Here is a 24,529-nt window from a genome sequence, read left to right on the forward strand (position 1 = left end):
GCAGGGTGGAAGGAATGTTTCAAATTTTGTTTCAACTATGGCAGACCAACACGACTGCCTACCTGTAACTATACGTATCGCATATATTCAACACAAAAAACAGCGACCATGATCAAGGTGTCTCCCCTGCCAGGTGTTAAAGCCAATTGGTGTTAAAGAAGGATAGAACTTTTTTTATGTATGCAACAACAGCAGCAAGAATACTCATCGCAAAGTATTGGAAGACACAAGATTTACCCACCAGGGAAGAATGGCAGATGAAGTTGATGGACTATATGGAACTGGCGGAAATGACTGGCAGAATCCGAGACCAGGGAGAGGAGTCGGTGGAAGAAGACTGGAAAAAGTTTAAAGACTATTTACAGAAATATTGTAAAATTAATGAATGTTAGAAGAACGTTGGAATGAAGCGATATGGCTTCAGTAGAAAGGTTATAAGGAATTAAGTACAAATAGATTAATAGAGTATTAATGGAAAAATAAGGTTAAAATGTGTTAAGATATTATAGGACAGAAAACAGGGGAAGATGGAAAGGAATTGCTGAAATAATTAATAGAAGTGGAATACAAAAAGGGAGGCGTGAGGAGGTCGTGGAAATATGTGAAAGAAAGATAAGATATTGAAATTTCTTTTTCCTTTCCCCCCTTTTTCTTTTTTGATGTGTTTTTAAATTGTTTTTGTTTTGTCTTGTTAGTTTTTAGTGTTATGTAGTGTCTTAGTATTGTAATGTATTGTTTTTTCTTTGCTTTTTTGTGTTTAAATTGTTGCAAAAGTAATAAATTTTTATTAAAACAAAAAACAGCGACCATATTTGTTGTTGGCAAAGGACAGCTGGACATAGAAAGGGCCCCATTACCTTAGGAGCCGAGGGCCTCATCACACCTAAATGTGGTGGGATTGTAAGGTAATTTAAAAAATTTGGGAAATGATATATAACGAATTGAAGAAAATGTTCCATTTAACATTTGTTAAAAAACCTGAAGCGGTTTTATTAGGGATTGTAGGGAAAGATCTGCCAAAAAAGCTGAAAAACATCTTCATGTATGCGACAACGGCTGCGAGAGTTTTAGTAGCACGAGGATGGAAGACCGAAGAAACCCCAGCTAAAGAATCATGGCAAGAAAAATTGATGGACTATGCAGAACTGGCAAAACTGACATACAAGCTACGGGACAAGGATAACTCTGGCTTTAAAGATGAATGGGAGCCCTTTACAAAGTATCTGAAGACGCAACAAAGCGAACTGGACTCCTTGGCTGGCTTTGAATAAACATTCACAAACTTCTTATTGATAATTGTTACTGAAATAGTTTGAGGATCTATACAACTGTGTAACATGCAGAAAACAGCATTTTTAGAGAAATCAAAGACTGGAACTTAGGGAAGTCAGGGGGTGGGGGTGGCTGGGTTCTGTGGGGGGAGGGAGGAAAAATGGGGGGGGGGGAAATAAGGCTGATATGTTTCTGGATAATATGTTTTGTTTTAATTTTGAATAAAAAAGTAATTTTAAAAACACACCTAAATCCGGCCCTTCTTGGGGGTCCCATCAATGAATGAGGGTTCCCAGTGTCTCACCTGGCAGCTGCACTGGAGGCAAGACTCCGGCTTAAAGACTTCTCCGTGGGCATGGTGCTCCCCTTCGAAGAGGCAGTCGTGGCAGAGAGGGCAGCACTTCCCGGTTCCAGGGGCCGGGTGGGAGCAGAGGGGGACTTCGCAGGGAAGAGACTCGCACACGGTTTCGCCACCCTGCAAGGAGAAGGAGGTTGCCTGAGCCCACAGCTGCCCGCTGCAATCCGCCAAAGCCGCGTCGCTGCAGATGCCACGCAACCCCCAAATCTTTTAGTGCCATAGCTGTCAACTTTTCCCTTTACTTGCGAGGAATCCTATTCAGAATAAGGGAATTTCTCTTTTAAAAAGGGAAAAGTTGACAGCTATGTTTAGCGCGGCATCTGTTTCGCTGCGGAACTCCCCGCCTATTGAAATCAGGCAGCCGTCTTCGCAGTACCCTTTTCAGTGCCTGCGAAAATAATTTTTGTTCAAATGAGCTTGACCAGATATTTAGGCAGCCGAGGTGAGTTTTTTTTAGTCTCTCGTTAATTTTGGAAGCCTTCAATCTCCTTACAAGCCTTGAAGAATGCACGGGTTATGATTCGGCACTTCTGCGCATGCGCAACTCCCGAAACCCGGAAGTAACCCGAAATAACGCAGCCTGAAGCACCTGTAACCTGACGTACGACTGTATATAAATTCAATATAATAATAATAATAATAATAATCATAATCATAATCATAATCTGACATATCCTTTTTCGCAGACCACTTTGAGGTTGTTTAAGTTTGACGAAGCAATAAAGTGTCGCACCAAAGGCCCTTGGTTGCCCCTCCCACTTTCGCCTCTGGCCCCGCCTCCAATTGGCCTGCGGCCCCCAAAAAGTCGCTGGGAAGGGAATATGGCCCTCTGTGAGGAGCAGGGACCGGAGGGCAGAGGATCTCACCACGCAGGAGCACTGCTGACACGGGTCCGACGGCGAGAGCCACTGGGAGCCTTCCGGATATTCGCGGCCTCCGTGCTGGCACACTGTCAGGGAGACAGGTGGGTTAGGGGTCCGCCTACAGCCCCTCATCCGCCCCAGCCTCAAACCTGAGAGCCAGCGTGGCAACATGCTTCGGCCTGGGAGAAGCGGGTTCGAATCCCCACCCAACCCAGGGGATTAAATGGGGAGTCAGGGAGGAACGCTGCCTGGAATTTCTTGGAGGGGAAGGTGGCACATTGATGCAACAAATAAAAGCGGATTCCGGGGGACCGGTTTTTGCGGCTTACCTGGGCATTGTGGGCAGCACTGCCCAGGCTTGCGGACGGGACTGGCGCACGGCACCTGGGGGCAAAGGACCGGGCTGCAGAGAACGTTTCCGCGGAGGCAACTGCAGTGCCGGCAAGGGTCCGAGGGCGGGGTGAAGACTTGCCGGTTGGCAAGTTTCTGGCCCTCGTGGAGGCAGCCGTCGCAGGTGGGGCAGCAGGTGGGAGCGTCAGGGGGCAGAGGGTGGGTGCACTGCTGCGGGCAGGGCTTGGGCTGGCAGGTCACGACTTCCGCCTGCGGAGGAAGGAGGGAGGCAACTCAGGGGCTAGGACACTTGCTTGGCATGCAGAAGGCTCATTGGCTCAGCCTTGCCATTACTGGGGGTGCTGAGCGAGGCCGGGGGAGCCCACCTGCCCCTGTAGGTGCCAATGCCTCTGCCCTCACTCACCTGGCAAGTGCACGTGTGGCAGGCGTTCTGCAGAGAGCTGAAGGCCTCCCCGCTTTTGTAAGGGCGCCCCTGGAAACGGCAGGCGCCCGTGCACTTCGGACAGCACTGCCCAGGCGGCATGACGGGGTTCTGGCAGGGCACAGCTGGGCACGGAGCGGGCAAGCAGGTCACGGTGCCAGCCTGTGGGCGGGGAGAGACAAGGGCACTGTGGTTTACTTGCTGGGCATTTGCAGAAATCTTCATAGAGATGGGCTACCCCCAGGAATTGCTGATGACCATAATCTGCGCCCTATAAAATCCATCCCACTAGGCCACGCTGCCTCTCAGTTCCAAAGTATCAGTTGGCTGTGTGTGTGTGAGGGAGAGAACATTCAGCATATAAGCAATTGCATGAACTCCTGTTTCTTTTTCATTAGATGTCATTGTTATTATTATTATTTTAAAATGCATTTCTATTAGTTTTTAACATAATAATTAACATTCATACAACAGAACTTCCCATCTTATGCAATATTTTTTGGATTTCCGTCAACACCTCTGATGATTTTCCGTTCCTATCACTTATTATGCATTTCTTAATTTCATATTACCTTTAATTATCTTCAACTAAGAATTCTCCTCATTGTCTTTTTTGCAATATTTCAAATAATTCACCTTACAAAAGCTCTTGCAAACCTACTAGCATAATCTGTCCATCACAATTACTTTTCAAATAGTCCATAAATTTACTCCAGTCTCTGATCCCGCAGGCTTCGAATCCTTCCTGTTAGTTTATCTAATTCTGCATCGTCCATCAATTTCATCCTCCATTCTGCTTTCGTCAGATATCATCGTTAATAGATGCTACTCTTTGTGGCTGTATTTGCTGCAAATTTCTTAAATTGTTGTATTTTGAATTGTAGGAACCCGCCCTGGGATTTTAGGGTGAAAGGGGCGCATAATAATAATAATAATAATAATAATAATAATAATAATAATTTATTTATACCCACCCATAACAATAATATAGTTGCAGTACTAATAATAGCTTCAATACGATGGTGTCCAAGTGTGTGAAGCATTAAGCAAGTCTTTCCCAAACTTTGTGGGGAGGGCAAACCACTCAACTCCCATCTATCCCAAATTCCTTGAGGTAGAAATCCTACAAAATCTGTCATCAAAAAGGCCAGTTTCATGTCTGACCACAAAACTAGCAAGAACCCATTTTGGGGGAGCCTAACTCTTCAAAAAAACGAAGATCATGGCCACTGGTCCCATCACCTCCTGGCAAATAGAAGGGGAAAAAATGGAGGCAGTGAGAGATTTTACTTTCTTGGGCTCCATGATCACTGCAGATGGTGACAGCAGTCACGAAATTAAAAGACGCCTGCTTCTTGGGAGAAAAGCAATGACAAACCTAGACAGCATCTTTAAAAGCAGAGACATCACCTTGCCAACAAAGGTCCGTATAGTTCAAGTTCTGGTTTTCCCAGTAGTGATGTATGGAAGTGAGAGCTGGACCATAAAGAAGGCTGATCGCCGAAGAATGGATGCTTTTGAATTCTGGTGCTGGAGGAGACTCTTGAGAGTCCCGTGGACTGCAAGAAGATCAAACCTCTACATTCTGAAGGAAATCAGCCCTGAGTGCTCACCGGAAAGACAGATCCTGAAGCTGAGGCTCCAGTACTTTGGCCACCTCACCCTGGAAAAGACCCTGTGGAACGCCCTCCCACCAGATGTCAAGGCAATAAGCAACTATTCAACTTATAGAAGACATCTGAAGGCAGCCTTGTTTAGGGAAATTTTTTAATGTTTGATGTTTTATTGTGTTTTTTATATTCTGTTGGGAGCCGCCCAGGGAAACCCAGCCAGATGGGCGGGGTATAAATAAATAAATAAATATTATTATAATTATTATTATAATAATAATTTAAAGGTAAAGGTACCCCTGACCGTTAGATCCAGTCGTGACCGACTCTGGGGTTGCGGCACTCATCTCGCTTTACTGGCCAAGGGAGCCAGCGTACAGCTTCCGGGTCATGTGGCCAGCATGACTAAGCCGCTTCTGGCGAACCAGAGCAGCGCACGGAAACGCCGTTTACCTTCCCTCTGGAGCGGTACTTATTTATCTACTTGCACTTTGAGGTGCTTTCGAACTGCTAGGTTGGCAGGAGCTGGGACTGAGCAGCGGGAGCTCACCCCGTCGCGGGGATTCGAACCTCCGACCTTCTGATCGGCAAGTCCTAGGCTCTGTGGTTTAGAGTGTGCTAATGGGCCGCCTCTCTCAGACCTTCTTGGACTACGTCCTGCCAAGCGTTTACAAACAGAAGGCCTAACAAATGGGGAATCTGGTTTGAAGCTCCATACAAACCACCCCCCTCATGAGAAGAGAAGACTCCCTGGAAAGACCCTGATGTTGGGAAAGATGGAGGGCACAAGGAGAAGGGGACGACAGAGGACGAGATGGTGGGACAGTGTTCTCGAAGCTACAAACATGAGTTTGACCAAACTGCGGGAGGCAGTGGAAGACAGGAGTGCCTGGCGTGCTCTGGTCCAGGGGGTCACAAAGAGTCGGACACGACTAAACGACTAAACAACAACAACAACCAACCCCCCCCCCCCGGAGAATTTTCTCCCGCCTCCCTCCTCCGGCACCCCTACTTACCAAACACTGGCACTGGTTGCAGGGGTCCCGGGGGTCAGGGAAATTCTCGCCGTCCAGACAGTCTCGCCCGTGGAAGCTGCAGGAATCACAGGTGGGGCATCCGCAAGGGTCGCGCGATGGGTGAGGGCATCGGGCCGTGGGGCAGAGCTTGGGTCCGCAGGTGACGTCGCCTCTCTGGGATGCGGGGAGAGAGGGCCAAGTGTGAGTATAAGGTGTGGGGTACCTGGAAAACCTGGTGGTGCCTGAGCGTCCAGAACCTTTGCTAAGCACGGAGACACCCCATGGAGATTGCCCCCTTGCATGCATAGGGAGCCCTCACACCCACTTCCCTGTCCCAGGGCAGATCTACACACAGAGGGCAAAAAACAACAACCCTTAAATATGTCAGAAATTAAATTAAATTGTTAAAAGAAAAAAAAAACGCTATGGAAAATCACTTAGATTTTTTCCCTTGTTCTCCAGCGCCATCTGGTGTTGCGTGTTTATAGCGCATTCCAAACTCTGCTTTTTGACTAATTTAGCTGAGTCCCCCGTTTTATTTTATACTGACATTTATTTCCGTAGTTTGCCCTGCATGAAGAGATCGCTTCCCCCCGCAAAGCGCCCATTTCACCACTTCGGTCGGCGGAACTGGCACTGTTACACCACCCCCATGCTGTGTTTGTAAGAAATCAATCTTTTAGTGTGGCAGAACTTTGGAACTCCCTGCCACTTGACACCAGGCAAGCGCCATCAAAGGAACTCTTTTCGGCGTCTGACGAAACCACATTTGTTCAGATGAGCCTCCCTGAGAACTGGCTGAGATGGAGAAGGTGATGTGTTTAATTAAACCATTATTGATAGGAATAGGCCTTATTGGCAAAAGGGAGAATCAGATTGTGGTATCTGCGTCTGAAGACTGGGGGGGGGGGGGAGAGTTGGATGCTATTATGGACTGGTGGAAGTCCAGTCCTAGAATCACAGGAACATAGAGGTGCAGGGTTGAAAGGCACCTAAGAGATCCTCTAGACCAACTCGCTGCAAAGCAAGAAACACAGGTAAATCTCAACACTTACCAGGCAGCGGCATTCCTCACAAGGCTTGTTGGGGGCAGGGAAGCTGTCTCCCTCCCCGTATTCACGGCCCTGGAAACTGCAGCCTGCAGGGGAAGGAACAAGGAAGAACTCCAACACCCCATAATTTAAAAGGGCACCGGGCGTTAGTCTGCCAATGGCCTGGTTAAAAAAGAGTGTTTTCACCTGGTGCCTAAAGAACCGTTGGCCTAGAACCAGTTTTGCCCACCTGATGCCCTCTGCGGAATAATAATAATAATAATAATAATAATAATAATAATAATAATAATTTATTTATACCCCTGCACATCTGGCTGGGTTTCCCCAGCCACTCTGGGCGGCTTCCAACAGAATATTAAAATACAATAGTCTAGGTAAAGGTAGGGACACGGGTGGCGCTGTGGGTAAAAGCCTCAGCGCCTAGGGCTTGCCGACCGCATGGTCGGCGGTTCGAATCCCCACGGCAGGGTGCGCTCCCGTCTTTCGGTCTCAGCGCCTGCCAACCTAGCAGTTCGAAAGCACCCCCGGGTGCAAGTAGATAAATAGGGACCGCTTACCAGCGGTAAGGTAAACGGCGTTCCATGTGCTGTGCTGGCTCGCCAGATGCAGCTTGTCACGCTGGCCACGTGACCCGGAATTGTCTCCGGACAGCGCTGGCCCCCGGCCTCTTGAGTGAGATGGGCGCACAACCCTAGAGTCTGGCAAGACTGGCCTGTACGGGCAGGGGTACCTTTACCTAGGTAAAGGTAAAGGTACCCCTGCCCGTACGGGCCAGTTGTGACCGACTCTGGAGTTGCGTGCTCATCTCGCTTAAGAGGCCGGGAGCCAGCACTGTCCGAAGACACTTCCGGGTCACGTGGCTAGCGTGACGAAGCTGCTCTGGCGAGCTAGCACCAGTGCAGCACACGGAAACGCCGTTTACCTTCCCGCTATAAAGCGGTACCTATTTATCTACTTGCACTTAGGGGTGCTTTCGAACTGCCAGGTGGGCAGGAGCTGGGACCGAACGACGGGAGCTCACCCTGCCGTGGGGATTCAAACCGCCGACCATGCGATCGGCAAGCCCTAGGCGCTGAGGTTTTACCCACAGCGCCACCCGCGTCTATTAAACATTAAAAGCTTCCCTAAACAGGGCTGCCCTCATATGTCTTCTAAAAGTCTGGTAGTTCTTTATCTCTTTGATATCTGGGGGGAGGGCATTCCACAGGGCAGGTGCCACCACCGAGAAGGCCCTCTGCCTGGTTCCCTGTAGCCTCACTTCTCGCAGGGAGGGAACCGCCAGAAGGCCCTCGGAGCTGGACCTCAGTGTGCAGGCTGAATGATGGGAGTGGAGACGCTCCTTCAGATATACTGGACCGAGGCCGTTTAGGGCTTTAAAGCACCAACACTTTGAATTGTGCTTGGAAACGTCCTGGGAGCCAATGTAGGTCTTTCAAGACCGGTGTTATGTGGTCTCGGCGGCCGCTCCCAGTCACCAGTCTAGCTGCCACATTCTGGATTAGTTGTAGTTTCCGGGTCACCTTCAAAGGTAGCCCCACATAGAGCGCATTGCAGTAGTCCAAGCGGGAGATAACCAGAGCATGCACCACTCTGCAGAGACAGTCGGCGGGCAGGGAGGGTCTCATCCTGCGTACCAGATGGAGCTGCCCTGGACACAGAATTGACCTGCGCCTCCATGGACAGCTGTGAGTCCAAAATGACTCCCAACCTGCGCACCTGCTCCTTCAGGGGCACAGCTACCCCATTCAGGACCAGGGAGTCCCCCACACCCACCCATCCCCCTGTCCCCCCAAAACAATACTTCTGTCTTGTCAGGATTCAACCTCAATCAGTTATCCACCATCCATCCTCCAACCGCCTCCAGACACTCACACAGGACCTTCTGCAGTCCAGAAATCTCTGGAGGCAGCCCCCCAGATATTTCAATGCCCAAATATCATCCTCCGAATTGAGACCCCCCGAAAATATAATTTGTTCCCCTATTCTGGATCTCACTGCCCAGAATGCTCTGCTCGTCTTCCTGGATCAGAGGGGCACCAGGCCATGGATGCCCCTGTGGGGAGCCAGCCACCCCACTCTAAACCACCCACCCTGCCCCAGAGCGGGTAGGGCGCCTTTGCCCAAGGGGCACTGACCTTGGCACAGCGGGCAGGAGCAGGGTCCGGGCACAGGGTAGGCACAGGGGGCTGGTGGGCAGAGCTTTTTCAGGCACTGAACCGAGCCGGCCTGTAGCAAACGGAGCAGAGCGTTAGAATCACAGAATCATAGATTTGGAAGGGACCCCCTGGGTCATCTAGTCCAACCCCTGCAATGCACGGGTTCCCTTCTACGCAGTGCCAGTTTTAAATATACGCTCAACAAACTATAGCTTAGGGACCCACTCTCTTGGGGCCCCCCAAAAAATTAAAGGAAAAACAACAACTGGAGGTACATTTCCAAAATATAAGATAAAAAACAAATAAAATAAAACCTACATAAAGCAACAGTGTTTTGTGTTGTGTAGGCTCCTATGATGTAAGTCATGGGCCCCGCCTGCTAGCTTGCTCCCTAAAATATCACTGCTTTGCTCCTTTCTATATATTGGGTGCCTACATTCTGCATGGACTGGTTGCAAATGTTATGTGCAAATGGCTTGAGATACCTATGAGGTCCATCAATGACCATATAGCATATATTCAACACAAAAAACAGAGACAATGCGTTTGCTCATTTCTATATATAGGGTGCCTTCATTCTGCTATTTATACAGTGGTACCTCGGGTTACATACGCTTCAGGTTACAGACTCTGCTAACCTAGAAATAGTATCTCGGGTTAAGAACTTTGCTTCAGGATGAGAACAGAAATCGTGCTCCAGTGGCGCAGCAGCAGCGGGAGGCCCCATTAGCTAAAGTGGTGCTTCAGGTTAAGAACAGTTTCAGGTTAAGAACGGACCCCTGGAATGAATTAAGTTCTTAACCCGAGGTACCACTGTAATTATTAGCTGTTTACATCATATATTTACACCTATTATTTCATGTTGTAGCAAGTTTCTATATATTAGGTCAGGCATAGGCAAGCTTTGGCCCTCCAGATGTTTTGGACTACAATTCCCATCATCCGGGCTAGCTAGGGATGATGGGAATTGTAGTCCAAAACATCTGGAGGGCCAAAGTTTGCCTATGGCTGGATTAGATTATGAGTCTTTGTATATTGTGTTTCTAAAGGAACTTTTGTTATTGCCAAATGCTGATGTGTTTGCATTATTAAGTTTGTTATGAATAAAAAGTCATTTTAAGTTAGAGCTTAATAATTATTTCACTATCAATATACTTGTTCTTAATTGTATTTCACAATTAATATACTTCTTAATTGTACTTCCGTTCAACAATTACTTTGATAAAATACATATTTTGTTATGTGCAAATGGCTTGAGATAACTATTAAGTCCATCAATTACCATCTAGTTCTAGTGACAATTTGTTGCTGGCAAAGGACAGCTGGACATATAAAAGGCCCCATTACCTTCAGGAGCTTAGGGCCTCATCAAACCCAAATCCATCCCTGCTTCTACGATCCCGTCTTGTGGAAAAGCCCAAAGCGATATTGTGGAAAGGGGAGTTGCTGCTCCACAATTCTTTTTGGAACTGAGGCGGGGCTGGCCGATCCAGAGACAGAATGTGTCCCTGTAACCAGCCCCAGATTTTGAGTTGCTGACATCCCTCAGCCCCTGACCAACTCACCTTGCAGGTACACTGGGAGCAGAGAGGGTCCCCAGGGTCAGCGAAGCTCTGCCCGTTGCTAACGGTGACACCATTATAGGAGCAGCCTGTTTGGAGACAGGAGAAGAAGGCGAACGATGATGTGCTCCCTGCTTTTGCAAGTTCCAGTCTGGAGGTCTACGTGGGGCTGCCCCTGAGACTGACCCAGAAACTCCAGCGGGTGCAGAATGCCGCGGTAAGACTCCTTACGGGGTCCTTGCCGCGGGGTCACATTCACCCGGCGCTATACCAGCTGCACTGGCTCCCGGTGGAATACAGGATCAGGTTTAAGGTGCTGGTTTTAACCTTTAAAGCCCTATATGGCCTAGGACCCTCGTACCTACGGGACCGCCTCTCCTGGTATGCCCCACGGAGGACCTTATGGTCTGCAAACACTCTGAAGATCCCGGGCCCCAGGGAAATTAGACTGGCCTCGACCAGGGCCAGGGCCTTTTCGGCCGTGGCCCCGACTTGGTGGAACGCTGTGTCCCAAGAGACTAGGGCCCTGCGGGACTTGACATCTTTCTGCAGGGCCTGCAAGACGGAGCTGTTCCACCAGGCCTTTGGCCAAGGCACAGTCTGACCCCCCTCCTTCGGTAATCCTCACAGAACTCTAGCCCAATGGTTTCCATTAATTTGATTTTGAATTGATTTTTAAATGATTTGATTTTAGAATGCTGTTTCACTTTTATTGTTGTTAGCTGCTCTGAGCCCGGCGTTGGCCGGGGAGGACGGGATATAAATAAAATTATTATTATTATTATTATTATTATTATTATTATTATTATTATTATTATTATTATTCTGCCGGAAACAGTGCCCCTGAGCATGTTCAGAAAGCCTCTCCAGCTTTTCAGAGGCAGATCTGAATGCTTCTCTTCCTTGTCCGCTCCAGTTTCTGCCCGTAGCCCTCTCTCCCCGCCTCTCGCCCCGGCACTCTGACCTCACCATGGCAGACAGGGCAGCATTGGCCGGGCCCACGGACGGGGTGGGTGCACCCCGCTTTGTAGCAGGGCTTTTTGGTGCAGGTGACGAATCCATTCATGCAGGTGCAGAGTCCGCAGGCGTCCTGGGGGTCCGGGAACTCCTGGCCGTTCAGGTAGCCCTCGGAGAGGTACGTGCAACCTGGGGTGGCAGAAATGAAGGCAGGAGAGAATTTCAGGCTCACACGCAGGCAGGCGAGCGGGAATAATTAGTAATATCTATGCAACATGCAGTCAGTAGCAGGGGTTACATAACTTTATGACCACTGTTGTTGTTATTTAGTCGGTTAGTCGTGTCCGACTCTTCGTGACCCCCTGGACCAGAGCACATCAGGCCCTCCTGTCTTCCACTGCCTCCCGCAGTTTCGTCAAACTCATGCTGGTAGCTTCGAGAACACTGTCCAACCATCTCGTCCTCTGTCATCCCCTTCTCCTTGTGCCCTCCATCTTCTTGTGAGAAAAGCAATGACAAACCTAGACAGCATCTTAAAAAGCAGAGACATCACCTTGCTGACAAAGGTCCATATAGTTCAAGCCCTGGTTTTCGCAGTAGTGATGTATGGAAGTGAGAGCTGGACCATAAAGAAGGCTGATCGCCGAAGAATGGATGCTTTTGAATTATGGTGTTGGAGGAGACTCTTTGAGAGTCCCATGGACTGCAAGAAGATCAAACCTCTCCATTCTTAAGGAAATCAGCCCTGAGTGCTCACTGGAAGGACAGATCCTGAAGCTGAGGCTCCAAGACTTTGGCCACCTCATGAGAAGAGAAGACTCCCTGGAAAAGACCCTGATGCTGGGAAAGATGGAGGGCACAAGGAGAAGGGGACGACAGAGGACAAGATGGTGGGACAGTGTTCTCAAAGCTACCAGCATGAGTGTGACCAAACTGCGGGAGGAAGTGGAAGACAGGAGGGCCTGGCGTGCTCTGGTTCAGGGGGTCACGAAGAGTTGGACACGATTAAACGACAAATATATATATACAGTGGTACCCCGGGTTAAGTATTTAATTCGTTCTGGAGGTCTGTTCTTAATCTGAAACTGTTCTTAACCGCTGCCACCGCGCCGCCGGAGCACAATTTCTGTTCTCATTCTGAAGCAAAGTTCTCAACCCGAGGTACTATTTCTGGGTTAGCAGAGTCTGTAACCTGAAGCGTATGCAACCTGAGGTACCACTGTGTGTGTGTGTGTGTGTGTGTGTGTGTGTGTATTTCCTCTTTGGCATGCATCCAGAGTGCTTACCTTCGCAGACTTTGCAGCAAGGTCCCGAAACAGGGAAGGGACACTCCAATGGCGGGCAGGATTTGGCCTTGCAGGTGACGCTCCCCTCCCAGCAGGAGCAGACTCTGCAGGGGTCTTTGGGGTCGGGGAACTGTTCTCCGTTGGGGAGCTCTTTCGCCTGGTAAAGGCAACCTGGGGGCGGCCGGGGAAGAGAGAGCACAGAGGAAGGTTAGTCAACGAAGAAAGGGGAGGGGTGACTGGGAGCCAGGACTCCTGGGTTCTGGAAGGGAAGCTGGTGGGGAGGGAGAAGGTAGCTGATAGGTTAAGGCATGGGTAGGCAAACTAAGGCCCGGGGGCTGGATGCGGCCCAATAGCCTTCTCAATTCGGCCTGCAGACAGTCCGGGAATCAGCGTGTTTTTACATGAGTAGAATATGTCCTTTTATTTAAAATGCGTCTCTGGGTTATTTGTGGGGCATAGGAATTCGTTCATTATTTTTTTTCAAAATATAGTCCAGCCCCCCCCCCCCCAAGGTGGACCAGCCCCCTGCTGAAAAAGTTTGCTGAACCCTGGATTAAGGCAAAGGGGTGTGTGGAAGTATGGGGAAAGTCGAGATTTCCGTAGTGTTCGTGACAGCACGGGTACTGGCCAATAGGCCCCCGTGGCGGCTGAAGATGCAATTATTGTAAAAGGCAGGACATGAACCTCAGTCTTAACTCCCGTAAAATGAGTATGTTTTTGGCCCTCCTCACTTGGGTCAACGCTCAGAGCCTGGCGCACGCGGAATACACTTCACTGAGGTTGGTAGGCTGCAGGGAGTGGCGACAACTGGCTACGCATCTGCTGCCAAGCCACGATCAAGATTCTTCTATCAATTTACAAAGCCCTGAGCAACTTGGCTCCAGAATAGCTTGGGGACCAACTGGACCCTGAGCTCGATGGCTCAGATCATCCACAGAGCACTATCGGTCGTTCCTGAGTTAGTGAGGTTTGTTTGACAACAACAGGAAACAAAACCTTCAGCGCCATCTGCCGAGTCCTGTGGAACTCCCTGCCACTAGAAAAAGATTTGTTGTCAAACAAACCTCACTAACTCAGGAACGACCAATAGTGCTCTGCAGATGATCTGAGCCACTGAGTTCAGGGTCCAGTTGGTCCCCAAGCTATTCTGGACCCAAGTTGCTCAGGGCTTTGTAAATCGATACGAGAACCTTGATCCCGGCTTGGCGGCAGATGCGTGGCCAGTTGTCGATACTCCCTGAAGCCTGACAACCTCAATGAAGTGTATTCCGTGTGTGCCAGGATTGTAGCGTTGACTCAAGTTAGGAAGGATGTTAATAAACAATATATCCTCTCCTGCCTCCCTGAACATTCCCACATGCCTAAGCTCAGTAGCGACTGCTTACCGTCGCACGAGCGGCAGCAGTCCAGTTGCAGCGGGTGGGAACACTGGGCGGGCGCGCAGGGCTGGCGTTGGCAGGTGATGGTCCCGTTGTTGCAGATGCAGTCGCGGCACTTGTCCGACGGGTCATAGAACCGCCCCATGTGCTGGTAAGGGACACCCAGGTAGAAGCAGCCGGCTGGCGGAGCTGTAAGAAGGAAGAAAGGAGCGTTGAGAGTTGGAAAGTGGTGGCCTTTTGGAGTGGCAAATATCATTTATTAGGCATAGCAAACCACACATTATCAAACAGGCACCGTATACAAATTGTGCAAAATACGAGCTCAACATAACAAGGTTTGTCCCAGTCAGATCTTTAACTCCAGAGAAAATCAATCTGCATAAATAATACGATACAACATTACCCCATCACCAATCAGTTAAGAACCACTGAATCTCTTTATAATGGCCCAGTCTTTCTACAAGGACAGCACTCAAAAATTCAGCCACTATTAAAGTAATTTGATCATTCCTGTCCGAGGGCAGCTCCTGAACTGTTGGGGGCATAGAATTGAGCCTATTGTGCTGTAGGGCCTCTAATAATTGTCTTCTGGCATAAATGCCAAAATCATTTGGTTATCGTATTTTTCGCTCCATAAGACGCACCTGACCATAAGACGCACCTAGTTTTTAGAGGAGGAAAACAAGAAAAAAAATATTCTGAACGAAACAGTGGATGTATGATTTTTGTGGTTCCTGCTGTGGCCACAGACATGATATGTGAGATTTGACAGTGAGTTTGGGGTAGCCCAATGCAAAAATCCTGAGAATCCATGTGAATCCGTGCTTTGTAACCACGTTTTTGCACCATTGCGGCCCCATGAAACAGTGGATGTGTGGGTTTTTTGGTGCAGGCTGTAGCCATGGACATGCTATGTGATCTGATGGTGAATTTGGGGTGACCCAGTGCAAAAATCCTGAGGGTCCATGTGCTTTTACCTCCCCCCTCCCAGGCAGCCTCCTTTATCTCTAGAGTCCCTTATTCCCCTCCCGATCGCTTGCCGATCAGCTGCTCAGCGGCTTTGTTTCAACACCCGCTTCCCTCTTTCTAAAAAAAAGCCATGATCTGCTTTTTGCCCCTGGGCAATTCGGCTCCAGGGCCCACACATTCGCTCCATAAGACGCACAGACATTTCGGCTTACTTTTTAGGAGGAAAAAAGTGCGTCTTATGGCGCGAAAAACACGGTACTTATGGCATGAGCTGCTGAGAGAGTTTCTGTTGGCGCGAGGGGCACACGCGCTTAGGAAATAAGTGAGCAAGCAACAAGCCCTTCGGGGATCGGGCCCCATGCCAGGGAAGCGGGCAGACCCTGGAAGGTGAAGCTGGTGCAGTTCCTTACCTGGACACCGGGGGCAGCATTCTCCGGGCATCAGGAACGGTTCCGGGCACAGAAGGGGCGGGCAGCGGCGTGAGAGGCACTGGACGTTCCCATTCTGCAGACGGGACGGGGGGAAGAAAAGCTGGCTGAGCGTTGCGCTGGTACAGTTCTGTGATTCTATAGTGCTAGGATTCCTGCTTTGCAGGGGAGGGGGTGGACTAGATGGCCTCTGGGTGCACCTTCTGTGATTGCAAAGGGGAAAGACCCCGCCCTCCTTTCCCCGCCACCCTGGCACTCACGATGCAGTGACACTGCCGGCACTTGTCCGTGGGGTGGGGGAACTCAGCTCCGTTGGGGTATTCCTTCCCGGCGTAGTTGCAGCCTGCGCAGGAAGGGAAGGGTTAATAGTGGGACCCGTTAGTTGGAGAAAGGGATCTGTGTGGTTCTGGGGAGCAGAGCTGACAGGGGGCAATACTAGGAAACAAGTGGGGATCAGGGGCAGCCTCTAGGCGGGGTTGGGATAGATGACCCTCAGGTTTCCCTTCCAAATCAGTGCCGGATTTGCGTATAAGCTCAACAAGTTGTAGCTTAGGTCTCCACTCTCTTGGGGGCCCCCAAAAAATGTAAAGGGGAAAACCCCTGGATATACATTCCCAAAATAAAAAACAAATAAAATAAAAGCTACATACAGCAACCATGTTTTATGTTGTGGAGGCTCCTATGATGTAAGAAATGGGCCCCGCCTGCTCCCTAAAATATCCCTGGTTTGCTCCTTTATACAGGGAGCTTCCATTCTGCTATTTATAATTATTAGCAGTTTGCACCATATATTGACACCTATTATTTCATGTTGAGATACCTGTTGGGTCCATCCATTACCATATAGCATCGAGTCAACACAAAAAACAGAGACAATTTGTTTGCTCCTTTCTATATATAGGGTGCCTACATTCTGCTATTTATAATTATTAACCGTTTGCATCATATATTTACACCTATTAATTCATGTTATAGTAAGTTTCTAGATATTAGGTCAGGCATAGGCAAACTTTGGCCCTCCAGATGTTTTGGTCCTGTTAACTAAGGATGATGGGAATTGTAGTCCAAAACATCTGGAGGGCCAAAGTTTCCTATGGCCGGATTAGATTATGAGTCTTTGTAAACTGTGTTCCTAAAGGAACTTTTGTTATTGCCAAATGCCGATGTGTTTTCATTATTAAGTTTGTTATGAATAAAAAGTCATTTTAAGTTAGAACTTAATAATTATTTCACTATTAATATACTTGTTCTTAATTGTGTTTCACTATAAATATACTTGTTCTTAATTGTATTTCACTATGAATATACTTAGGGATAGCAGGTGGCGCTGTGGTCTAAACCACAGAGCCTAGGACTTGCTCCTGTTGCTCAGTCCCTGCTCCTGCCAACCTAGCAGTTCAAAAGCAAGTCAAAGTGCGAGTAGATAAATAGGGGGAAGGTAAACGGCGTTTCCGTGTGCTGCTCTGGTTTGCCAGAAGCGGCTTAGTCCTGCTGGCCACATGACCTGGAAGCTGTACGCCGGCTCCCTCGGCCAGTAAAGCGAGATGAGCGCCGCAACCCCAGAGTCAGTCACAACTGGACCTAATGGTCAGGGGTCCCTTTACCTTTTTATGAATATACTTGTTCTGAATTGTATTTCACTATTAATATACTTCTTCTTAACAAAAAAATTCCTTCAGATACACTTCTTCAGTGTATCTGAAGAAGTGTGCATGCACACGAAAGCTCATACCAAGAACTAACTTAGTTGGTCTTTAAGGTGCTACTGGAAGGAATTTTTTTGTTTTGACTATGGCAGACCAACACGGCTACCTATCTGTAACTTCTTCTTAACAGTATTTCAGTTCAGCAATTACTTTGACAAAATACATATCTTGTTATGTGCAAATGGCTTTAGGTCCATATTAGGTCTGTTAGGTCCATAAATGACCACATAGCATATATTCAACACAAAAAACCAGTGACAATTTGTTGTTGACAAAGGACACCTGGACATAACAAGGGCCCCATGTTATGGAAATTACGGGGGGGGGGGGCACATCTTTAAAGTTAAATATTACAAATATTATGCCTGAATATATCCTTCCAACTTGACAGCTCAGGGAAGTCACCTAACTTTAAAAATAATATGAAATCATCTCCTTTCCCAGTTTTCTTCATTCCAAAGCTATTTTCCCCTTGAAAAAGGACTCCAGGAAGTTCTCAGAGGTGACAACTGCTGGACTCATTGTTAGCCAGAGGAAGCCCAATCTCATCACCTGACTCGCCTCAGGCTCCAGACATGCAAAGGAACTTCTATTGTACTTTTGGGTGGTGGGTACTTAAGACATATTTGTCTATGCTAATCTTATACCTGAGTCTTGCCCTGCCATGTCTGCTTATGCTAATCTTGTACCAAGGACTTGTCTGGACATGTTTGCCAAGGTTAACCCCTCCCCTTCGAACTGTATTCTGGGATGTGGTGGGAAAGTTTTAAAAGTCTTTGTCACCCCATCCTCAGGGTTCAAAATTCCTCTTTGAAACTTTGGTCTACAGCTATTTGCTCCGGTTGGCTGGACTCCTTCCTTTATTCCGCAGGGACCCGCGGGCTCTGACCAGCTGGGGGACGGAGCAGCCTCGCACCTAGATTTTTCTTTAACACCCATTACCTTCAGCAACTTAGGGCTTCATCAAACCAAAATTTGGCCCTGTTCCAAATCCATGATTCCATTACTTTCTGGATGTGATTCCTGCCTTTCAGGGGCTTGGGCTAGATAATGAGTAGGCAAACTAAGGCCCGGGGGCCGGATCCAGCCCAATCGCCTTCTCAATCCGGCCTGCAGACGGTCTGGGAATCAGCATGTTTTTACATGAGTAGAATGTGTCCTTTTATTTAAAATGCATCTCTGGGTTATTTGTGGGTCATAGGAATTTGTTCATTTTTTCCTTCAAAATATAGTCTGGCCCCCCCACAAGGTCTGAGGGACAGTGGACTGGCCCCCTGCTGAAAAAGTTTGCTAGATGATCCCTTGGTGTGTGTGTGTGGGGTCCCCTTCCAAATGTACGATTCTGTGATTCCCGGGATGTGTGTGTGTGTGTGGCATTCTAGCCGAGTGCAGGAGATGCTCACCGTTGCAGTTGTTCTGGCAGCAGGATCCGGGCAAGGGGTGAGCGCACAGGGCGCCCGGGCACTGACGCTCCTTGCAGCGCAGTTCTCCAGCGGTGCACAGGCACGCCTGGCAGGGGTTCAGCGGGTTAGGTAGCTCCTCTCCGTCCAGCACCACTCGGTTGTCCTGAGTGCAATCTGTGTGGGAACATTCAGGGAGGCAGGAGAGGATAGAAGGCCCTGTTTACAGCTATGCCCCAAAGGGATCTGGAGATTTTTCTTACAAACCGCAACACAGCTAACTTTGCTTTTCGTATGACTTGGAAAATACTGAACCTGGCTGCTGTGCTGCAGCAATATTTGATGTTGTCAAAGCAGAAGAGATAGTCTGGTTCTTATAAGCAACTCAGCATTGCCTGTTTTTTGAATTTTGAATGATCACAAGCTCAAAGCCCAAAAAATAAAAAACCCCTGCATCACACAATGGACCCATCATTTCTGGAAATGCCAGGCCCTTAGCTGGGGTGAATGTTGCTGACACCTTGTTTCCCCAGGAGAACCAGAAGATGGGGCAAGTGGTCTACCTTGGACTCTGCCTGATGGGCTGCCTGATCCTGAACCCTTTGGCAGAAGGTGAGCATTAGTAGAAGGGGAGGAAGTGTTGGTGCTGACCTTGAAAGCCCTAAGCAGCCTCGGTCCAGTATACCTGAAGGAGCGTCTCCACCCCCATTGCCTGGACACTGAGGTTCAGCTCCGAGGGCCTTCTGGCAGTTCCCTCCCTGCGAGAAGTGAGGTTACAGGGAACCAGGCAGAGGGCCTTCTCGGTGGTGGCGCCCGCCCTATGGAATGCCTTCCCGTCAGATGTTAAAGAGATAAATTTAATGTCCTCTTCTGTGACTTCTGTTTCCGTGTATCTGAAGAAGTGTGCATGCACACGGAAGCTCATACCAATAACTAACTTAGCTGGTCTCTAAGGTGCTACTGGAAGGAATTTTTTATTTTATTTTATTTTATATAAAAGTAGTTTACTCTCATTCAGTTCACAGTTGGATCCCTGAAGGCAGACTTAGTTACAAAGTATATACATGTGGATCTACCCCATGGGTTGGCAAACTAAGGCCCGCAGGCTGGATCAGGCCCAATTACTCTCTGCATAATTCTGGGAGCTGTAGTTTGGGTGCCGAGAGTTATTAAGGAGACAGCCCTGTCTCTGTTCCTTTTGGAGAGCTACAGTCCCCAGAGCTCCCCGTGAAGAGGGATGGGTGGTTATCCATTCTGGGAACTGTAGCACTGTGTGGGGAACAGGGGGTCTCTCAGCATCCTGAACATAGCTGTCAACCGTCCCTTATTTGGTGGGAAAGTCCCTTATCCCAGCACTGTGTCCCGCTGCTGTCCCTTATTGATGATGCCCCTTAAATTTCCCGGGTTTCAAAGGAAGCAGCTCCTCTCCCTCCCTCCCTCCCTGCCGGCCAGGGAGGAGGAAGGCTCCAACTGTGTTGCTTGGCTGTGTTGCTCACCCAATAAGGAGTCGCAGAACGACTGGGGGGTGGAGCTTGCGTGCCTTGTGCTGATCAAATCGGCCGCGTTGCCTGGGGACTCGCCTTTGCTCAGCGCTTCCCAGCGGAGAGGTGACAGTGGTTTTCCTTGCTGCATCCCCTTTGCCGGGTTGCTGCGCTGTGGGAACCACCGCTTGAGGCTTCGTTTGGCTGCTGGCTGGGCTTTCTGCCTTTGGCTCAGAGGGGCTCAGAAGTTGAATATACCTGTGCTCTGAAAATCCCTTATTTTGGCTGCTGAGCCCTTATTTTTGAGTCCCTTGTTTTCAAATCTGTAAGTTGACAGCTATGATCCTGAACAAACTACAACTCCCACCTTTCCAGGTGCTGAAATGGGAATTACCCGTTCGGTGACTCACCGGGGCACTTTGGACAGCATATTCCAGGCCTCCTCTCCGGATGCGGACAAGTCAGTGGGGGGCAGGGAGTGGGGGAGCAGCGGACGGTGCCATCCTGCGGCGGAGAAGGAGGCATTGTTGTTTATTATTGCTATTAAATTTGTATACTGCCCTTTTCCTCTCAAAGAACACAGCACAAGTGGTTCTGCCCCAAAACTGTGGCCTCTGCTTATGTTCGTTCCCTGCCTAAACTGCACAGACTCAGGACCCCTCCAGAGATCTTTCGGATTCTGCTTTCCTGATGGCGTGGGGTTGCAGAAGAGTTAACAAAGCTGATCAAAGATGGTCAGACTTTGCAAGACCTGAGCTTCTCAACTGACCTGGTAGGGACTGGCAAGGCCCACTTATTTACAATGGTACCTCTGGTTGCGAACGGGATCCATTCCGGAGGCCCGTTCGCAACATGAAAAGAGCGCAGGTTGCGATTCGCCACTTCTGCGCATGCGCGTGATGTCATTTTATGCTTCTGTGCATGCGTGAGCGGCGAAACCCGGAAGTAATCCTTTCCGGTACTTCCGGGTCGCCGTGGGACGTAACCTGAAAGAACGTAACATGAAGTGGACGTGACATGAGGTATGACTGTATTTGGCTTGTGAGACAGCTAATGTCCAGGAAAACGGCCTCTGGGCATGCTTGGGCGACGTTCAGCTGCATCTACACACAGGCAAAAACCCACCATAAATACCGTATTTTTCACTCAATAAGACGCACCTTTTCCCTCCAAAAAGTAAGGGGAAATGTCTGTGCGTCTTATGGAGCAAATGTGCGGTCGATCGCTGTCCTCTTGCCCAGGCCTCCATTGTTCAATGTTCTGCAGACGGAGGCCGTTTGTTTCCCCAGCGACATGGGACTGGCTGATTAGATTATCTGTCTGGAAACTGTAGAAACGGCTCCCTTTCCTTTCCTAAAGAAGCTGCAGAACTGTGAGTTGAACCCCATAAAAACAGGATTTTTTCCCTTTGCAAAGGAAGCTCAATGACTTTGAGCTGATCCTCAAAAAAGGGACTTTCCCCCTTTGCAAAAGAAGCTGAGCAACTTTGAGCTGATCCCAAAAAATGGGGCTTTCCCCCTTTCCTCCTCTAAAAACTAGGTGTGTCTTATGATCAGGTGCGTCTTATGGAGCAAAAAATACGGGAAGTCATATATTAAATCATTAGAACAAAAGGGGAAAAAATCGCTATGTAAAATTGCATAGAAAAGTTTTGGGCTCTACAGTGCCACCTAGTGTTACATGTTTATAACACATTCAAAATACAGTTTTTTGACTAATGTAGCTGAGTCCCCTGCTGGCTCTCACCAGACACCGGCAGCTCTGGCAGGGATGGTCTGGGTCGATGAACTCTTGCCCGTTGCTGTAGAGCCTCTGGTTGTAGGAGCATTGCTGGCACCCTGGGCAGCAGGACCCTGCAGAGGAGGCAGAGGGTGAGAGTCACAATTCCACACCTACTGGGTGCTGGTCTGGCTAAGAACCTTGTTTGGTACCCATCTGTCTCGAGAGAGAAGGGAGTTCTCCTCTGGAGGTGAAGTTAGACCGCTGTGTTAGCAGCACTGAAGTAGCCTCCCGGGGTGCAAGTCTGGGCAGTGTGTCTGGAGGTCCTGGGCTGCCCAGACGTCAAGAGCCCCTCTCAGCCTCAGGGTTGGGGTCCCAAGGAAAGCAGAGCAAGACTTAAAAAAAAAACTATTTTGATTTTCAGTTATAAAATTTTCAGCACAATTCAAAGTGTTGGTGCTGACCTTTAAAGACCCAGTATATCTGAAGGAGCGTCTCCACGCCCATCGTTCTGCCTGGACACTGAGGTCCAGCGCCAAGGGCCTTCTGGTGGTTCCCTCCCTGCGAGAAGCCAAGTTACAGGGAACCAGGCAGAGGGCCTTCTCGGTGGTGGCGCCCGCCCTGTGGAACGCCCTCCCACCAGATGTCAAAGAGGAAAACAACCACCAGACTTTTAGAAGACATCTGAAGGCAGCCCTTGGGCAGGCTTATATTTGGACCAATACGGTATCATGAAAAGGACCTGGAGGGCACCAGGTTGGCAATGGCTGATTTGGCACGTGAACGGTACAAAGGAATTTGGTGCATCTATCTGTGTCAGCTGCCCCCTCCCTATAGCGGAGACTTGGAGGCGGGCCGTCCAGGTGTGCTCTCACCTTGCAGCTGGGCTGGATGTTGGCAAGGAAGTGGGGGGCAGGGGGTGGGGCTGCACACCGGCTCCCCCTGGAGGCAGATGCAGCTGGTGCAGGGCTCGCCCTCCGGTTCCCACTCGGTGCCGTCTTCAAACTCCACGCTGTCCAGGACACACACTGGTGGGAGAGAGAGAGAGTTGTCATCATAGGAATGGTGGCGGGGTCAGTCTGGATGATGCCTGGGGGTCCCTTCCAAACCTGCAATCCTCACATGCCCAAGCTGGATCCAGATCTTTCATCTGGGAGCACTCAGGAGGAGTGGCAGAATTGGTCCTGCCTAGGAACTGGCAAAGAGGACGCGGGTGGCGCTGTGGGTAAAAGCCTCAGTGCCTAGGACTTGCCGATCGAAAGGTCGGCGGTTCGAATCCCCGCGGCGGGGTGCGCTCCCGTTGCTCGGTCCCAGCGCCTGCCAACCTAGCAGTTCGAAAGCACCCCCGGGTGCAAGTAGATAAATAGGGACCGCTTACTGGCGGGAAGGTAAACGGCGTTTCCGTGTGCTGTGCTGGCTCGCCAGATGCAGCTTGTCACGGTGGCCATGTGACCCGGAAGTGTCTCCGGACAGCGCTGGCTCCCGGCCTATAGAGTGAGATGAGCGCACAACCCTAGAGTCTGGCAAGACTGGCCCGTACGGGCAGGGGTACCTTTACCTTTACCTAGGAACTGGCAAAGCCAGTGCCGGATTTAGGTATAATCTAAACAAGCTCTAGCTTAGGGCCCCTCTCTCTTGGGCCCCCCCCCAAAAAAAAAATAAAGGAAAAAAACCCTGGATGTACATTTCCAAAATATAAGATAAAAAACAAATAAAATAAAACCTACCTACAGCAACCGTGTTTTGTGTTGTGTAGGCTCCTGTGATGTAAGTCAGGCATAGGCAACTTTCAGCCCTCCAGATCTTTTGGCCTACAACTCCCATGATCCCTAGCTAACAGGACCAGTTGTCAGGGATGATGGGAATTGTAGTCCAAAACATCTGGAGGGCTGAAGGTTGCCTATGCCTGATGTAAGTCATGGGTCCTGCCTGCTCGCCTGCTCCCTAAAATATCACTGCTTTGCTCCTTTCTATATATAGGGTGCCTACATTCTGCATGGACTGATTGCAGGGAAACATGGGCAAATGTCTTGAGATACCTATTAGGTCCATAAATTATCATATAGCATATATTCCACACAAAAACAGCCACTATTTGTTGTGGACAAAGGAAATTGGACATAGAAACAGCCCCATTACCTTCTGGAGCTTAGGGCCTCATCAAACCTAAATCCGGCCCTGACCTGCAGCAGCAGAAGCGGACATCTTCGTCTGCCCCAGCTGCAATAAAACATGTCTCTCCTGTATCGGTCTCTGCAACCACAACAGGCACTGTAACTCTTTAATGCTTAGTCCATAAATTACCATAAAGTAAAGGTAAAGGGACCCCTGACCATTAGGTCCAGTCGTGACTGACTCTGGGGTTACGGCACTCATCTCGCTTTATTGGCTGAGGGAGCCGGCGTACAGCTTCCAGGTCATGTGGCCAGCAGGACTAAGCTGCTTCTGGCAAACCAGCACAGCACACGGAAACACCGTTTACCTTCCCGCCAGAGTGGTACCTATTTATCTACTTGCAGTTTGACGTGCTTTCGAACTGCTAG

The 24,529-nt window shown here is 49.2% G+C and overlaps 1 protein-coding gene across 2 annotated transcripts in view; it reads right to left on the reverse strand.

Annotated features, from left to right (window-relative positions):
• The window catches only part of KCP (kielin cysteine rich BMP regulator), a 97,096-nt gene that overhangs the window by 22,932 nt on the left and 49,635 nt on the right, over positions 1-24,529 (reverse strand). The window contains exons 20-36 of one of the 2 annotated variants that reach the window (XM_077935399.1): positions 22,862-23,014; positions 22,014-22,120; positions 20,678-20,771; positions 18,790-18,963; positions 15,941-16,023; positions 15,663-15,756; positions 14,290-14,472; positions 12,905-13,075; positions 11,631-11,807; positions 10,665-10,750; positions 9,079-9,169; positions 6,947-7,029; positions 5,892-6,065; positions 3,248-3,427; positions 2,823-3,093; positions 2,497-2,579; positions 1,577-1,747 (exon numbers count right to left, since the gene is read on the reverse strand). In XM_077935399.1, coding sequence (XP_077791525.1) covers positions 1,577-1,747; positions 2,497-2,579; positions 2,823-3,093; positions 3,248-3,427; positions 5,892-6,065; positions 6,947-7,029; positions 9,079-9,169; positions 10,665-10,750; positions 11,631-11,807; positions 12,905-13,075; positions 14,290-14,472; positions 15,663-15,756; positions 15,941-16,023; positions 18,790-18,963; positions 20,678-20,771; positions 22,014-22,120; positions 22,862-23,014 — 2,375 coding nt within the window. The remainder of the gene's footprint in view (positions 1-1,576; positions 1,748-2,496; positions 2,580-2,822; positions 3,094-3,247; positions 3,428-5,891; positions 6,066-6,946; positions 7,030-9,078; positions 9,170-10,664; positions 10,751-11,630; positions 11,808-12,904; positions 13,076-14,289; positions 14,473-15,662; positions 15,757-15,940; positions 16,024-18,789; positions 18,964-20,677; positions 20,772-22,013; positions 22,121-22,861; positions 23,015-24,529) is intronic. The other variant, XM_077935400.1, reaches the window with a different exon arrangement.

Source organism: Podarcis muralis, chromosome 10 (assembly GCF_964188315.1).
Source record: "Podarcis muralis chromosome 10, rPodMur119.hap1.1, whole genome shotgun sequence".
Lineage (NCBI taxonomy): Eukaryota > Metazoa > Chordata > Lepidosauria > Squamata > Lacertidae > Podarcis > Podarcis muralis.